The sequence below is a fragment of the Heteronotia binoei genome, chromosome 3 (genome assembly GCF_032191835.1).
Source record: "Heteronotia binoei isolate CCM8104 ecotype False Entrance Well chromosome 3, APGP_CSIRO_Hbin_v1, whole genome shotgun sequence".
NCBI lineage: Eukaryota > Metazoa > Chordata > Lepidosauria > Squamata > Gekkonidae > Heteronotia > Heteronotia binoei.
Window position 1 is genome coordinate 71,176,812 of NC_083225.1, and position 18,719 is coordinate 71,195,530.

The following is an 18,719-nucleotide window of genomic DNA, read 5'->3' on the forward strand; positions in this document are numbered from 1 at the left end:
GACATAGCACACTTCCCATGAGCAGTATGTAATGCTTGGTTAGAAGGAGCCTGAGCTATAGACATCAAGATTGATCATGCCAGGGTGGTGTCACCTGCAAATCAGGGATGCACAGACAGAGGAGTGCTGATACACAGACCATGTTTTGATGAGATATGGAGTGTGTAGTTAACTTGGGATAATACAGATCTCAAATTAGTAGTAATAATAAAGTGCCATCAAGTCACAACCAACCTACAGTGTCCCGTTATGGTTTTCAAAGCAAAAGATGAGTACCCACGGTATGTCAATGGCTTCTTCTGTATAGCAGCCCTAGGCTTCCTTAGTGAACTCCTACCCAAGTACTGACCATGGTTGACCCTGATTAGCTGACAAAGTCTGACTTCTTTGGGCCATTATCTTTACACGCATTATGGCATAGTAATTGCTGCTAGAATTATTTAAATTTAAACCAAAAAGTTGCTTGAAAATGTTGAATATGTCTGCTTATAGTGCATATAATACAGTACATTATTAAAGCATTTTCCTTATAATTTCCATTATTTTCCCCATGGCATCAATATTTCTGTAAATTTTACATCTCTAGTGTGTGGTGGCTTAAAAATTACACATATCTGCTAGTTAAATGTCCATAGGCAAATATTTTTGTTCCATAAATGTGATCTTTTCTTTTTTTAAGGAAAACCTTTAGCTTATCATGTGAAAAACGTAGTACACATTTGTGTGTGTGTTTCATGTGAGAAAAGCTCTTAGCAGATGCATACATTTTTTCATTAGATGTTTGTAGAAAGAGTATAATTTCATTTCCGATGGCAGGCCAAATTCTGACCATACATCTCTATATGGATCCAACGTGGATGTGCCTGAGGATCATATAGGATTGGCCCAAATACTGTACTGAATCTATGCACGATTGTAAAGAATCATTCTCCAAAGTCAAATAATGTCTAGCCCTTTTCCATTGCTAGATGTGAATTTGGAGGCATAACTGATGAAGTATGCATGCCACTAGACTCCTACTTTGTGCTATATAAAATTATGTGCTGTATGCCTACAAGAGTCTATTGAAAAATTATAAATAAATTATAAATTTATATATGAATTTTTAAAGCACCTTCCCCAATACTTGTGTAAGCATTAACTCCTATATAGGGCTTTTTAAAATGCAGAGTTAGATCATTTCTTGAGTTCACAAATGTATGTGAAAGCTAAACTCCGACTCACCTGCAGGCTCTGTTTGCTGACCTGCATAGATGGGACAAACTAGCAGGGTGATGGTGGCCATTGCCAGCCATGTCCTGCAAGGTAGGACAGACTGTGCAGGCAGCTTGGGGGCTGGGCGTCTGCAAGCTCACATAAATGGCCTGCCCCTCCCAAGATGGCCTTTAAAGGGCTTGGATTGGGCCAAGGGGTGGGGTGGGGGTTGTAGTTATTGCATGTCCACCAGCCAGCTCAACTGGCTAAGTGAGGATCGTTTGCCAACCCTGAGTGTTAATACTTCGGTGGATAAGACATTCGGAGGTCTGTGAGTTGTACTTCTACGGGGAGGGTGCTGAGTTGGGGGATCCCCAGGTTAGGTTTCTTTTCAAGGGTTCAATATGGAGATGGTTTCAACATGAGGGAGGATCCATTTTAGGAAAACAGGCTTTCCCCTGTGTTTTGGGATCACCCTAAGAAATCTTGGAGTTAGGATTTTTAAGGGCCAAGCCCAGCTCAGGGGCTCCCAGTGGGTTATCCTCATGGTCAAGTGGCAGGGGAGACCAAATAGTGGTGATTATCCTTCTGGAATCCATCATCCTGACAGACCATTGATTCCCCCACCCCAGCAGGTGGGGTAGGTGGGCTAATGTACATCGATTGGCAGCTAGGTCAGTTGATGTCAGGATCTGATTGTCCCCATGTTGTGCCAAGGCTTCTTACAGCTGTAAGTAACCGATAAAAGTGGTGGCCATTTTATTCCAAAAACTTAAGAATGTTTGTGTTTATTGGGTTGACAGAGGAGGAATCCCTCGCCTTTGCTACCCTCCCCTAGGAGCTGGGTAGCATTTGGGGTTTTCCTTTGACCGTCTAAAATAGCACGGAAAATGCATACTAAGCTTCTAAAACACAAATGGGAGGGTTAAATGTGTAGCTTTGTTTAGCATACTTGACTGGAGAGAAAACTGCTGATGGAAGAATATTGGATAGTCCATAGCAATACCTTCCCCCTTCCCTGAGAACTTGTACACATTCTGAGTATATGCATAGGATCTCAATATACATAAACTTCAGCTACTGCAGAATGTGGCAGTCTGGAAGCTTAGGGGCAGTGGTAATCTATATCTCTTTAAAAGTATACATTTAAAAAATTGTTTTGAAGTAGTTGTACTGGCTTCCAGTTTGTTCAGAGTGGTCATTACTTTTAAAGCCCTTCATGACCTGGAATTAGATACTAGAGAGACTGCCTCTCCTTGCATGGATCTTTCAAAATTTTTAGATAAATAGAAATTGTGTTTTAGTAATGATACTGGGAGTTGTAGCGTTGCAAAAAAACCCAGAAGTTGGGGGGGGGAGCAGAATACCAGAGCACAATAATGAAAATATATTGATAGGAAAGCAGTAAAATGTTTTCCTGTTTATAGGCAAGAGAAGAACACCCATGTCTTGTGAAAAATATACTTTGTCATGTTGAGCATTAGCCTAGTATATGGCGATAGCCTGTGCATGGATGCTAAACAATGGCACATGAAATTACTGGTGCAGGTGTATTCAGGGCCATTTTCTTGTTTGGGCAGCAGTTATCAATTACACAGTCATTTCTACACAACAGATTTTCTGCATAGCAGTTTTGAAATGTGTTAAGCGGTGTCTCAATTAACAGGGTGGCATCAGGAGAGATTGCAGGGCCTTTGAATAAGACATTACCAGTACTGCACATAAAACTTTTATTTTCCTAAATGAATTAGTTCCATTTCTTACTTAAATACGACAAAATTTCAAAAACTCTTCATTCATTGCTCTTATTCCTAAAGAACTTGCTATAATCACAATAGCATATGTTTCTAACATATTCTATATCTTAAGTGATAACTTTGCTGCATCTGTGCTCAGTGATCTCCTGAGAATGAATAGTAATTTTGTAGTTTTTTTTAAAGTTGAGTAAGCCATGATTACATTCAAGTCCCAAATTTCATATGCATTATCCTTGCATCTGTGCCAAAACTACAGAATATTTCACTTCAGTTTCAACAGGCAGCATTCTGCTTTCTTTTCTTTTCTTTTCTTGTCTTTTTTTTGGGGGGGGGGGGGGGGGTGCGGAATCCCAAAAACATATTGTTCGGTTTTGAAAAATATGCTGTATCTGTGAGTTATAATTTTAGGCAAGCAAAACACTCAGACCAGCCATGTTTGACCCAGTTTCTGCTTTTTTAATCCTAAAATTCTAACTCAAGCTACTCATGAAATATTCATTAAGCCCTGCTGTTGCAGAATATCTTTGACCTGTTTGAAAGAAGTCATGCTTATACAAGTACTATTCCAAGGAAAATCCAGAGTTATCAGAACATAATATCAGCAGAAGTCTTTCTAAAGAGGAAATGGCAACACTACCATCACAGACATCCTTGCAGTCCACAAAAAAAGAGTTCATCATACAACACATTACTTTAGAGTATAACAAAAACTTGGGATACAGAGATATGCAGGAATACTGCAGGTCTATGCCTGTTAAAGACAGAAATGGCATCAAATTTTGGAACTATACTTTATCTGCTCACCACCATCACCCTCTCAGTTACAGCTTGCAGATTTTATTGCAGCAAATATAAATTAAAATGCAGGAATAAATGTTCTTAGCATCTGTTTAGTGTTTTGCCTGACACTAAAATACAGTGCATGTTCACTTGGTGCCGCTCTGCATGTGACAGCAAGACACAGGAATGGACGGCTGTGCCTTAAATTTGAGAAAAAAATAAAAGCAAAAATATGAGATACTTATTTTTCTGAAGAAAGGTCTGTATACAAAAAGGCCTCTGGAAGTTTATGGTTATCTTTTAAATCTCCTGAGTTATATTTTTTTAGACTTGTGCATTCTAATGTGGATAGGCTGTCTGTTATGGCTAAATTTAGGTTTTATACTTCTTTTCCTATATGCATAGAAATTTGCAGAAAAATAAAAAGACCTAAAAGTCATAAAACTATTTTTAAAAGTTCTCATTTTCAGTAAAACTATATAAAAATTCTGCAGTCTGCAAATAAAAACTATGCCATACCAATAATCTTAACCGTAATCAAAGATTATGATAAAATAGATAAATTTTGCAGTACCTCTAAAATGCCATCAGGAACACAAGACTTCTGACCTCACTTGAGAGATCATTCCTGAATTTTGGGTTGATAGTGGTAAAAACTGAGCATTATTCTCTGCAGTCATGCATGGATTGGGCCCATTCTATGTGATCTTTAGATTAAACAATGTTAGATTCAAGCATTCATCTTGGTCCCACAATAATTCCCAGCCAGCACCTAACACTTTCTACATACAAGGGGTTTTGCTATTTAGGGCTTGGGGTAGCAATAAAGAAGCACAGAGAAAGCACTCAGGTATGTCTCCTGCACCTTAGAACATAAGAACATAAGAGAAGCCATGTTGGATCAGGCCAATGGCCCATCCAGTCCAACACTCTGTGTCACACAGTGGCCAAAAACCCCCAAACTCAAGTGCCATCAGGAGGTTCACAAGTGGGTCTAGAAGCCCTTCCACTTCCCCCCCCCAGCACCAAGAATACAGAGCATCACTGCCCCAGACAGTTCCAGTAATATACTGTGGCAAATAGCCACTGATGGACCTCTGCTCCATATTCTTATCCAATCCCCTCTTGAAGCTGGCTATGCTTGTAGCCACCACCACCTCCAGTGGCAGTGAATTCCACATGTTAATCACCCTTTTTATCTGTTTTAACCCAACTTCTCAGCAATTTCATTGAATGCCCACGAGTTCTTGTATTGTGAGAAAGGGAGAAAAGTACTTCTTTCTCTACTTTCTCCATCCCATGCATAATCTTGTAAATTTCTATCATGTCACCCCACAGTCGACGTTTCTCCAAGCTAAAGAGCCCCAAGTGTTTTAACCTTTCTAGTTCCCCTTTTCTGGACTTTTTCCAATGCTATAATATCCTTTTTGAGGTGCGATGACCAGAATTGTACACAGTATCTTCTTCGTGGTCTCTGTGCTTCAGTCTCATGGGATATAGCGCCTGCGCCGATCCCCCGAATCGGTACCTAAAAAGCCCGGGATTTTTTCGTGCTCGACACCAGTGAGCATGCGCAGGCGTCCCAGTACGCATGCTCACCGGAGCCAGTGCGAGAATCCCGCCAGTTCCGTTTTGACCGCTGCGCGGATCTCCTTTTGATTGCTCCAGTCAGTACTGTAATCCTTCGGATTTTTCTTCTTGTTATATAGCCCGTTTGTTGTTTTCTTAGTTAGTAGTTAGATAGGTATAGATAGTTATTGTTTTTTTAAAAAAAAATACTGTTGTTGTTGGACTTTGCCCATCAAGGCTTTATTTTTCCCTCCATTCCCTCAGAAATAGTTCTGTGTGGATTCTAGTGCCTATGGAAAGGCGTTGGGGTTTTTTTAAACATTGCCGCAAGTGTGGTAGCAAGATTGCACCTACTGACGGTCACTCCCTCTGCTTACTGTGCTTGGGCAAGGGACACCGAGTTGATTCGTGCCCACATTGCTTGAGCATCTTAAAGCAAACCCATAAAAACTGGGCAGCGAGGCTATCGGCAGCACTTGTGGAATCGGCTCTTTGCCCGCCGAAAATGGCAACAGGCCCGTCGGTATCGATGGGAGAAGCCACCCTGGCCCCGACGGTTACATCGGTCGATCCATCATCACCGGGGCAGACCGATATGCCAACCGAGCAAGGCCGACCCATGAAACGACCCTCTGAAGGGTTAGTGGTGACTCTGGCTAAGCAACGTCGGGAGGATTCGGACACCCAATCGTCCCTCCCGAAGAAGTCTTAAGTCGAAGGAGAAGCAAAAGAATAGACTTTCCTGCACTCCTTCTCCTTCTCGAGATGCTTTGGCGTCGACGCAAGCTGCTCCACCCCGGAAGATCCTGGCATCTCCACGTCCAAGGAGTCGTTCAGTGTCAAGAAGCAGAGGTTGGCAGCCGATCTGCCTGTCGGGATCGGAGCATGAGATAGATCTGACCCAGCACACCCACTCTTCGAGATCGGGATCGCGTCGTCGGAGCGACAGTGGTTCGATATCGGAGATTGAGGCTTCGATACCGAACGAACCCCTGGCACCTCTTGCACCAACTATGGAAAAGAGAGAGCTGGAACCAGCTGCTATGGTTCGTTGTTTCCAGCCTCTTCCGCCGTGGGATCAACGTCAGTGGCCTTGCTCCTACAGTTACCCGTACCCGCCATACCAGTGGTACCCTCCACGTGATATCGAGCCCTGCCCTTCAGCCTTTCCACAGCCCCCAGGGTGTTTACTAAGACAATGGTCGTTGTTGCAGCCCATCTGAGATTACAAGGCATCATACTGTTTCCATACATAGACGACTGGCTTCTGGTGGCAGAGTCAAAGGCCCGTCTATTGCAACAAATCACCACCACCCTGGCCCTTCTACAAGAGTTGGTTCTACAGGTGAACAAGAAGAAGTCATGTCTCCAACCTTCTCAGAGGGTACAGTTCATAGGGGCAATCCTATACACCCAGTTATGCAAAGCATTTCTGCCGGAGAAGCGAGTAGACGACATTGTAGACCTGGTGCAGATCTTTCAACGAAACCAGACGGTCATGGCTCTTCAGGTTCAACGCCTATTGGGCCTGATGGCATCCACCACATTGGTTCTGGTCTTTGCCAGGTTCCACATGAGGAGCCTTCAGTTATGGTTTCTGAAGCACTTCAGATGCCAAGTAGATTCCCCCTTGCGCAGGTTTTCCATTCCACAAGAAGTCCTGACAACTCTACGATGGTGGCAGCAAAGGCATCACCTGCTGGCGGGGGCGCCTTTCCACAAACGACGATAACTCTAACCTCGGATGCGTCCCTGTGGGATGGGGAGCACATGTGAATGGACTCTGTGTGGAAAACAGGTGGCCCAGGGACCACCTGCAGTATCACATAAACTTTTTAGAGCTACTGGCGATTCATCATGCCATTCTCTCTTTCCAGCTATTACTGGCAAACCAAGCTGTGGCGATCCTAACAGACAACACCACAGCACTGGCCTACATAAACAGGCAGGGAGGCACAGTATCGCGGAAACTATGTCTCCTAGCTCTGCGCATATGGGGAATCTGCAGGGAAATGAACACGTATCTAACAGCAGCTCATCCTGCTGGGGACCAGAACGCGTGCGCAGACTTTCTCAGTCGGGGGGGAGCTTCCCTTCACGAATGGGAGCTCAACTGGGACTTCCTCCAACCCATCTTCCAGAGGTGGGGGACACCGGAGATAGATGTGTTCGCCACCCGCGACAACAGAAAGTGCAAACGGTTTTGTTGCCGGGGAGGAGGGGATCCTGTTCCCGTGGAACCGTCACGTGTACTTGTTCCCCCCAATTCCGCTAATCACGCGGGTAGTCCAGAAACTGTACAGGGAACATCCGAAGGCGGTTCTGGTCACCCCGTGGTGGCCCAGGCAACATTGGTTCGCCCCCATCCTGCGGTTATCCCGGGGAGTCTTCCACCATTTCCCCACGGGTCCGAATCTACTGCTATCCCACCAAGGGTTAGTGGTCCACCACGATGTCCCGCATCTGAAGCTGACAGCATGGAGATTCGGGTGAACTCCTTTTCCCTAAGGGCTCAGCATGTCATCCTCAATAGTAGGAAGGAATCCACAAGAAAGTCGTACACCTATAAGTGGGCGCAGTTTGTACAGATAAAATCCAACACTCTGGGGGACCTGACTGTTGTGGGCCTTCCCTTGATTTTGGACTTTCTACTCACCCTTCTAGACAAAGGACTAACAGTGTCATCCATAAGGCCAACCATGGTTGGCTATCTCGGCCAACCATGCGCAAATCGAAGGGCACTCGGTTTTCGCGCATCCCACTACAAAGAGGTTCCTGCGGGGGTTATCGAGGTTATACCCCTCTGTTAGGGACCCGACTCCATTGTGGGATCTTCCAGGGGTTCTAGAGGCCCTGATGTGAAAGCCCTTCGAGCCTATGGCAACGTGTTCCCTGCAACTGCTGTCGTGGAAGACGGCGTTCCTGGAGGCCATCACCTCAGCACGGAGGGTGGGGGAACTCGCAGCGTTGAGGTGCGACGACCCTTATCTCCGATTCCGTCCAGAGGGCGTGTGGCTACGTCCAGACATTACGTTCCTGCCCAAGGTGGTGTCATCTTTCCACCTACACAGGGAGATCTGCCTACCGGTCTATTTTCCTAACTTGGCTACGGAGTCAGAGAGGAGGCTTCACGCCCTGGATGTTAAGCGGGCGCTCTCCTTTTACTTGCATAGGGTAGAGCCCTCCCGGAAGGACCCTAGGCTTTTCGTCTCTTATGCCCCGGCCTCACTGGGTTGGAAGATTTCGTCTCAAAGATTCTCGAAGTGGTTAACAGAGACGATTAAATTGTGCTACCTGCTGCGCAAAAGACCTCTTCCAGGGCCTATTCAAGCGCATTCTACAAGGGCAATGGCTACCTCTGCAGCATTCATGAAAGGAGTACCATTGCGAGACATCTGCAAGGCTGCTACCTGGTCCTCCCCGCATACCTTCATCAGACATTATGCGTTGGACCTTCAGTGGCATCGAGGTTTGTCTGTGGGCCGTGCTGTTCTGCAGTTGCTCTCCTGTTGACGGACCATGATACCCTCCTCCAGGTAGGCTGTTAGCTTGCTATTCTCCCATCAGTGTGATGCACAGAGACCACGAAGAAGATAAACAGGTTTCTTACCTGTAACTGATGATATTCAAATGGTCATCTGTGCAGTCACACTACCCGCCCACCTTCCTCACTGCTGCTGGTCCGTTCCAGGGCTCATGCAGCGGTCAGAAGGAACTGGTGGGATGTCCGCTCCTGTCCCGGTAAGTATGCACAGGGGGGCTTCTGGGCATGCGCACCGGGACGGGGGTGCGGAAATCCACAGCTTTGAAGTTACCGATCGGCGTCGGCGCCTTCTCCCATCAGTGTGACTGCACAGATGACCACTTGAAGATCATCAGTTACAGGTAAGAAACCTGTTTTTCCTAAACCTGTTTCCGCCTCTGCTGCTGCTGACAAGAGTTGTCAACAAAATTGCAAGAGAAAGGCCGCGCTGCATCCTAGTGACACCATGGTGGCTTCGGCAGAACTGGTTCCCGATCTTGCTTCTACTAGTGATGGGGGTTTTTATCATTTTCCGGCGGAACCGGACCTTCTGTCAGCCCAGGACGGTCACGTGTTCCATCACAACGTGCCTTACCTGAAGCTGACGGCATGGTTCATAAACCTTGTGAGTTCTCCAGCAGAGTCCAACACGTCTTCCTAAATAGTAGGAAGTTGTCTACCCGTACTTCCTATGACAGGAAGTGGGGGAAGTTTCTTCAGTTTTTGGCTGACCCTGCAGTCTCACCCCAATGGGTGGGGCTATTGGTGATTTTTGATTTTCTGTTATCTCTGGTGGATGCTGGACTTTCCTTTTCTTCTGTTAAAGTTTATTTATTAGCAATATCAGCATACCATGAGTCCGTGGAGGAGCATTCAGTTTTTGCGCACCCTCATTCGAAGAGGTTTCTAAAGGGTCTGCTCAGATTGCATCCCCCGTCAAGGTCACCCCCACAGTTGTGGGATTTGACTTTAGTGTTGGACAGGTTGACTCGGCGTCCCTTCGAGCCAAGTTGGTTTCCCAGTTTTACCTTAAGTTGGACGTTTGGCTACCCATGTTTTATCCCACACCTTTCTCGGATGAGGAATGGCAGCGGCACGCTTTGGATGTTAAGCGTGCGTTATTGTTGTATTTGAGTCATTCTAAGAGTTTCCGTCAGGACCAGTATCTTTTTGTTTCTTACGCTGCTCCTAAGTTGGGCTCCAGAATTTCATCTTAGAGGCTTTTGAAGTGGCTCACTGAGACCATCAAACTGTGCTACCTGCTGGCAACGAAGCCGTTGCCTGGGCCCATTCGTGGACACTCTACTAGAGTGATGGCGACGTCAGTGGCGTTCCTGAAAGGCGTTTTCCTGACAGACGTGTGCAAGGCTGCTACCTGGTCCTCTCCGCATGCTTTCATGAAGCACTATGCTCTGGATGTGCATGCTCAGCAGAGGACTCGTCTGGGAGCTGCGGTGCTGCAAGCTGTCTCTTCTGGTTGACTGTCTTCCCGCTTCCAGGTATGTCTTGCTTGCTAATCTCCCATGAGTGTGAAACACAGAGACCACGAAGAAGATAGACAGGTTGCTTACCTGTAACTGTAGATCTTTGAGTGGTCATCTGTGCATTCACACTACCTGCCCTCCTTCCCCACTGCTGACGGTCTCCCTATGTTAGGAGCTTCCAGCGGTCAAGAAGGAACTGGCGGGATCCTCGCACTGGCTCCAGTGAGCATGCATACTGGGACACCTGCGCATGCTCACTGGTGCCGAGCGCAAAAAAATCACGGGCTATTTAGGTACCGATTCGGGGGATTGGCACAGGCGCTATATCCCATGAGTGTGAATGCACAGATGACCACTCGAAGATCTACAGTTACAGGTAAGCAACCTGTCTATTCCAAATGAGATCGCACCATCAATTTATACAGGGGTATTATGATACTGGCTGCCATGCTGACGCCCACTCACCCAGCCTCAGCAGATCCCTTTGGAGTGCCTCACAATCCTCTCTGGTTCTCAGCACCCTGAACAATGTAGTGTCATCTGCAAACCTGGCCACTTCACTGCTTACTCTCAACTCCAAATTATTAATGAACTCCAAATCATTGTTATCATTAATGAACTCCAAATCACCTTGTTTTCACCTCCTGTGGTTGTACAGACCGACCATTAATTATTAATACTGAACATTAGAATAAAGCTGAAGAAAAAAACCCAGAACATTCATAGTGCCAAAATACAATCTAAGTTACATTTATGAAGAGTTTCAGGACCATGTAAAGAACAAATTTGCACTACTAAGTTCAAATGAATGTGAACTATAAGAACTGTGAATTGAAACCAGAGATATTAAAGAATTCACAAAAACTATTCTGGAGCCAAAACAAATTAAAAGTAGATGAGTGATGAAACTCTTGAAATTGCTAAAGGCAGCCAAGAAGCAAAAGAAAAAGGTGACAGAAACAATCAGGTCTAAATGCATTATTCCAACAACTTGCCCATAGAGACAAAAAGAACTATTATAAAAACCAGTGTAAAGAATCAGAAGAGAACAACAACAAAAAAGGAAGAACAAGGAATCGGTTCCACAAAATCAAAGAAATCAAAGGAAAATTTAAAGCACAGTTAGGCATGCTGAAAGATCAACATGGAAACGCATGACTGAACAGGACAAAATAAAGAAAAGATAGGAACAGTACACTGAAGAACTGTACAAAAGAATCAGGTCTAAATGCATTATTCAAATGCATTTTGAAGAACAATCTAGTTTAGAATGTGAAGTGAAAGCTGTGCTGAGAGCAACATGGAGAAACAAATCACCAGGAGTACATGGGATATCAATAAGAGCTATTACAAGCCACAGAAATGGAGTTCATCAGAACTGTAACAAGAAGCCACATTCTTGCACAAGAAGCCACATACTGAGCTGTAGCCAATGTGAAATTGCTGCTGGAGACTCTCTGCGTCCCTCTTTTTTTGAAAATTGTGTAAAGAATCTATATAATTGAATCAATATTGGTCCCAGGTCTGATGAAGACTGGAAAGAACAAGTACTTAATCGATTGGCTTGTCACCACACTACTTTGGGACTTGAATATACATGTTTTGGACATTTGGACTGATTTCTATATACTTCTTAGTAAATTGGTCTCTAGCTTGCATTTTTTGTTGTGTCCTCTCCAGACTAAACATCCCCAGCTCCTTCAACCTTTCCACATATGACTTGGTCTCCAGACCCCTCACCATCTTCGTTGCCCTCCTCTGGACCCGTTCCAGCTTGTCTATATCCTTCTTAAAATGTGGTGCCCAAAACTGAACACAATACTCCAGATGAGGTCTTACCAGAGCAGAGTAAAGCGATACCATCACATCACGTGATCTGGACACTATACCTCTGTTGATACAGCCCAAAATGGCATTTGCCTTTTTAGCCACGTATCACACTGTTGACTCATGTTCAGCGTATGTTCCAGTAAGACCCCTAGATCCTTTTCGCACAGACTACTGCTAAGACAAGTCTCCCCCATCCTATAACCATGCATTGGATTTTTCCTACCTAAATGCAGAACTTTACATTTACCCCTGTTAAAATTCATTTTATTGATTTTAGCCCAGTTTTCCAGCCTGTCAAAGTCATCCTGTTTCCTGTTTCTGTCTCTGTGTTTGCAACCCCTCCCAATCTAGTATCATCTGCAAATTTAGTAAGCATTCCCTCTATTCCTTCATCCAAATCATTTATACAGATGTTGAACAAAACAGGTCCCAGGACAGATCCTTGAGGCACTCCACTTGTCACTCCTCTCCAAGAGGCTGAGGAACCATTCACAAGCACTCTTTGGGTGCAATCTGTCAACCAGTTACAGATCCACCTAACAGTAACAGGATCCAAACCACATTTTACCAACTTGTCAACAAGGATAGTATGTGGAACCTTATCAAAAGCCTTATTGAAATCAAGATAAACGATGTCTAGAACATTCCCCTGATCTAGCAAGGTAGTCACTTTCTTAAAAAAAAGAGATCAGGTTAGTCTGACATGACTTGTTTTTGAGAAACCCATGCTGGCACATCCATTCTTCCAGGACCGACTGTTTGATTATTTGTTCTAAAACTTTTCCAGGTATAGATGTCAAGCTGACGGGTCAGTAGTTACCCGGATCCTCTTTTTTCCCCTTCTTGAAGATGGGGACAACATTTGCCCGCCTCCAATCTTCCAGCACATTAGGAAAATTTTCCGACACATAAGGAAAATTTTTACCCAGAGACTCTCAACTGAGCTGCCATGCTCAGATTCACATATTTCCTCACAAGTATATACCTCCTTCACATATACTGCTATGCCTGCACCTTTCTCATTTGCATGTCCCTTTTAAATAAATTGTACGCCTGAATCCTAATATTCCAGTTGTGAGTGTCATCCCACCAAATTTCAGTAAGGCCTATTATGTCATAGTCTTCTTCCTGAATTAGGACTTCCAGTTCTTCCTGTTTGTTTCCCATACTCTGTGCATTAGTGTAGAGACATCAGAATCCAAGTTTTATGCATCCCGAGGGTTTAGTTTCCGTACAAACCTGCAAGTTAACATTACCTAGTGCATGCACCACTCTCTGCAAATCTTTAACGTTCTTATCCCCAGTTTCTGGCATCATCCAATGCCAGAAACTGGTGATAAGAAAAGAGGAAAACCCAATATGAGATGAACTGACAATAAAAGAAGTCATGGCCCTCAGTTTGCAAGACCTGAGCAAGGCTGTTAGCAATAGGACATTTTGGAGGATGTTAATTCATTGGGTCACTATAAGTCGGAAGTGACACACACACATACAGTGAGATTCTGTGTTCCTATTCAGCCCTAAGGAGTCCATTGTTCTGGAATTGTAAATGAACTCAAGTTCAGCAATCTCATGTTGTAATCTCCCCTGGAACCTTCTCTGTTTGAGGACTGCCACTCTTAGGTCACCAACAGAATGTCCTGGAAGATTAAAATGTTCTCTCACAGGTTTCTGAATGTTCTAACGTTTGTTGTCAGATTGATGCCCATTTATTCCTTTGCATAGGGACTGACCTGTTCACCTGATATAAAGAATGGAAGGGCATTATTGACACTTATAACATTGGAAGATGCACAAGTGAATGAACATGAGAAGATGTGGCTGATATTAGGCCCAGTGATGGTGTTGTCAGAGTGAATATGAGGACAGAGTTGGCATCTTGGCTTATTTTGGGCCCTTGTCCATGTTAGGGAGTGCATTACTGCACTTGTCCATGTTAGGGAGTGCATTACTGCACTTGTCCATGTTAGGGAGTGCATTACTGCACTTGTCCATGTTAGGGAGTGCATTACTGCACTTGTCCATGTTGGGGAGTGCATTACTGTGGGAGGGTGATGTGTTGAACCAGTTTGAGCTGCATTTGTTCTGTTGTTTCGTTTGGGCCTGTCTTATGACAGGTTATCCCTTGGAATCATTCTGGCTTTTTGATCTGTTTCCTTACTACATCAGATGGGTATTGTAATTCCAGAAACATCTGTCGTAGATCATACAGGTGAGAATTTCTATCAGAGGGGTCAGAACAGATGTAGCTGTAGCACAAAGCTGGGCAGTAGAGAGTGGATTGTTTGGTGTGTTTAGGATGGTAAGTGTTAGTGCATAGATGCATTTTGTGATCAATAAGTTTCCAGGATAAGTTTTAATCTTCCATTATGTACTTATACAGTAGTGTTTAGAAAATGTACTTCATGTATAGATTGTTCATGGTCAGGTTGATGGAAGTTGCTGATGGCCTGATTAGTTTCTCCAGTGTTCTTTTCCATGTGTCCAGGTGAAAGGCAGTGGAATTTAGTCCCTTCCCAGGAAATCCCCCCCTTCTGTCTGCAACTCCTGTGGCCAGAAGAAAGGTGGAAGGGAAATGCCTTCCCAGGGGCACTTCATCCCCACCTTAGACTTGCTCACACAGCCCCTTTAAACAGGCTGCACAAGGAAACCCAAGAGTGACAGCTGAGGTGGCAACGAGAGACTTCTCTGCACCAGCCCAGGTGTCTCAGGGTCATTCATGCAGCCCGTTTAAAGTAGTCACTTCATACCAGCTCAGCTGCCTTCGGATACCTGGCACAGCCCTGCGGGACTGCACTAAGACAGCTGGGCCAGCAGAAAAGAAGGGGTGAAATGCCTTCCGGGGGCTCACTGCAGCTACCAGAAAGGAAGGAGTTAAGTGCCTTCCAAGTGCCTTTCACCCCCTCCTTTCTTCTGGCTGTGTGAAGTATCCTCTGGGAGGCACTTCACCTGTTACTTTTTATAGGCCTGAGAAAGCCATGACCAGAAGACAGGACAGTGTGAAGTACCACCTGGGAGGCACTTCACTCATTCCTTTTTGCTGGCCAGGGAAAGCCACAGCTAGAAGAAAGGAGAGGGTTAGATATGGGGTGAAGTACCTGGGAGGTACTTCACCCCATATCTAATCCTCTGGTTTTGCTCCCTCCACTTGCTTTGAAGCAGTGGGGAGCAGAACCAGAGGGTTTAAATGGGTTGGAGTCATTTAAAACCCTGCTTTCTGCTTACCCCACTTTTGAAGGGAGCAAAAAGCAGGGTTTAAAACTTTAAATGGCTCACAAACCTATATGAACAATTTAAAACTGGCATATCCATGCAGTTCATGTCATGGTTCATTTCCTCATTCAGTCATGACCTAAGAATTGAATCACAAAATGCAGTTTAGGCCCATCCCTTCTTATGTTGTCAGATTATGTTCATGATAGCATGTAGTCCATCTTTGCGGGGGGTGATGGCTTGCAGTCCGTCTTTGTGGTGATGTTGGTATATAGAGATGCAGCATCCATGGTGTCTAAAGAAATGTGACCTGGAAAGCTGCCAGGATAAGGAGAAGGAGAATAGTGTGGGGAAGGGGATACAGGGTAAAGTTAAGTGCTCCTGGAGGTCCTTGTGGCTTCCCCAGTGGGCAACTGGTTCTGGCCTGGCAGCTGGCACCACGCAGCTGGGCCCAGCACAGTCTACTGGTTGGAGCTGTGCCAAATTTTACCAAGGAGATGCTTCCAGAGGGAGGCAAAGTTAAAATGGAGAACAGATAAAAGTAGGTTGGGTAGTGGATGGGAAAGAGAGAAGGACGCAGGAAAGGGGAAGAGGCTATGGAGGCTAGCCAACCTACTTCAGAAATCGGGATGGGAAAATGAGATGTCCCCTACAAGTCCTTGTGGGTTTACAACTTGCACTATATATAATCTCTGTGTCATTATAATTGCTTCACAAAGCTTCATCTTCTCTGCTGTTTTGGCTCCATAGGTTATGGATTTAACTGAAACCAGATTGAGAAATGTAATAGATGGTCCCATCATGGGTGTTAGCATTTCAGATTATTGGCTCAGAACAGAAGATTGAATTATTTTATGTTGCTATAAAGCCCTAAACGAGATGGTTGTTGAGGTTCTTCCCTCTTCAGTCCCTGCCAAAAATATTTAAAAGCTTTAGCTAGCTCACCCAGAGCCAGAATATTCAATTCCACCCACAGATGTTTTCTGTACAACTGCACTTTTTCACATCACATTTTATTTTGAATGCCTTCTAATATCCACATTATAATATTCATTCAGGGTTTTTTTTCCAGGTAGTAACAAAACAGAAATCTTGAGAGAAGCTTCATTCTCATGTTCCACACTAATGATTATATGTTGTCTGTGTCTGATATATTCTTACTGAATATATAACTTCCTGAGGACAACCTAGAGCATATGTTTTTCACGTAACACTCTTTTTAACAAAAATGAAAGTAGCTTGATTTGAATTGTTTAAACCAAAAGGCTCTAATGTGTTTTGTTTGAGGTTGCATTTGCTCAATTTGTTTCTTTTGTGCCTTTATTTCAACAGCTAGGGCTGGCTGGCTACCCCTGCCTCCTGCTCTGCCTCCCAGGCCTCCTACTTCACAGGTATGTGTAGAACTTTTCCAGGATAATGTTGGATGTAGTGTTCTTTTAAAATTGACAGTGGCTGGCACTGCACCCTTCATTGTACTTAAAACAGATGTACCATTAATGGGAGTTCCTTTAAAGGTCAGTTATGTCGAACAGAGGCTTTAATCTGGTGATTAACAACATTCCAGTTAACAATATTTTAGCCAGATGGGACAATTTTACAATGGCAGACTGAGTAAATACAGAAGCAGAAAGCATGATAAGGCAAAAGTATTCCACTGAACAGAATATGTTATGTTACTTGGCATTTTACAAGAGTGAACACTGAACAACACAAAAAGTATTCCATGCTCCTATCTGCATGCACTTGGGTATCTTATGCTTCAGCCATACATATGAGGTAGAATGAGGTGGTAGAATCCTGGGTAGACAGCATCAAACTGTTGGTAGGAAATGCTACACAGAACTTGCAAGTTCACAAAAAGGCCAAACTGGGAAATTAGAGGAATAGGTTCCAGCCAGCCCATTCCTTCATATCCCATATTCTGCTTCTAAGTAAGGGTTTGTTGGTATTACAAAATATAATTTCCCCAGCTACACATGACCATATGGAATGGAACCTCTTATTCTGCAGCCTTTGCACTCTACCACCATATTTCACACCTCTGTCAGAATTGCAGCTACCTAAATGAAGGGAGCAGCCAGTAGTTCTGCTGTATATTCTGTCACCTGGATGTCCCCAAACTTGGACAATAGTATTGTATAAAATAGATTCTTAAAAAAAAAACCCTACTTGTTATTGATGCAGAAAATGCATTATTTTTTATCATCTCATTGTATATGAAAGATGGTAATAATGCAATCCTAAACAAATCTACACCTGTCTAATTATATTAGACTTAGAACAGTGTATTTTCCTTTAGGATTCCACTATATATGATAATTTAAGAAGGGTATACCTGAGCTAGTGTTTCTGCAGTTTCTAGTAGATACTTTATGGATACTGATAGTACTGGTTGCCCAGAACTGTAGAACCCTTGTCAGTTGCTGTTAAACAATTCATTGTAATGCTGAAGTTTATAATATGTTTAGTGTTGGTACATTTCACCAACCTCTGGCTGACAGGAATTTTTTCCCAACTATTCCTTGGCATCCATATGTTACCAATATATCATTCTTCATATTTAGAGAAGGAAATGTGTACATATAATTGTATGTGGTTGTTCATAATTGACAGATAAACTTAATTTACTTAAGAGAACTGAATTATGATGAACAAGTTTCATTGCATAACAAGCCATGATTCATAGTAATATTTATTTTTTCAGCAAAGCACATAATCTTTGTATTCAGACAAGTGCATAATGAAGCAAAGAGCTATGTTGGACAGCTCTAAACTTTTATTTTAGCAAGGAATACTACATATGGATTTATAGGATATTCAAGGTCATTACATATTAACAAGTGGGGACTAATGAGAATTGCAGGAACAATTTGCAGCTGTCCATCTGGCCCTGATCCACAGATTTAAGTCTCTACAGGTCAGATCATACTTAGTTATTATCTATTTTTTTATTTTATTTATATCCTGCCCTTCCCACCAAAGACAGGTTCAGGGCAGCTCACAGGTTAGGGTCACACAATCACATTAGTATCACCGAATAAAATAAGACAACAATAAAAACGTAAAACATAAAAACAATTCCTAAAACATTTACATGTGCTAATATCATGGTTTCAGACAGTGATTAAATTCTAATGGTGGTTGGTTGTTCTAAGAGGTCCCAGGATCACCAAACCATGATGAGGTGAACCGTTGGTAGTATTTTTATGGACCAGTCCCATTGCTGCAGGTGTTAACATCATGAAAATGCATGGCGGAAGAGTTTTTTTGCAGGCCCTGCAGAACTGTGGAAACTCTCGTAGGGCCCTGACCTCCTCCAGCAACTTATTCCACCAGCTAGGGGCAGCAACAGAAAAGGCCCTGGCTCTC

General features: G+C 43.8%; 1 protein-coding gene across 4 annotated transcripts in view; it reads left to right on the forward strand.

The window, feature by feature from the left end:
* REPS2 (RALBP1 associated Eps domain containing 2) overlaps positions 1 to 18,719 on the forward strand; it is a 155,791-nt gene that overhangs the window by 96,542 nt on the left and 40,530 nt on the right. For all 4 annotated transcript variants that reach the window (XR_009555183.1, XM_060234022.1, XM_060234023.1 and 1 more), the window contains one exon: positions 16,683 to 16,741. Coding sequence is in view for 3 of the 4 variants with exons in the window: in XM_060234022.1 (XP_060090005.1) it covers positions 16,683 to 16,741 (59 nt within the window). In the remaining variant the exon portion in view is untranslated. The remainder of the gene's footprint in view (positions 1 to 16,682; positions 16,742 to 18,719) is intronic.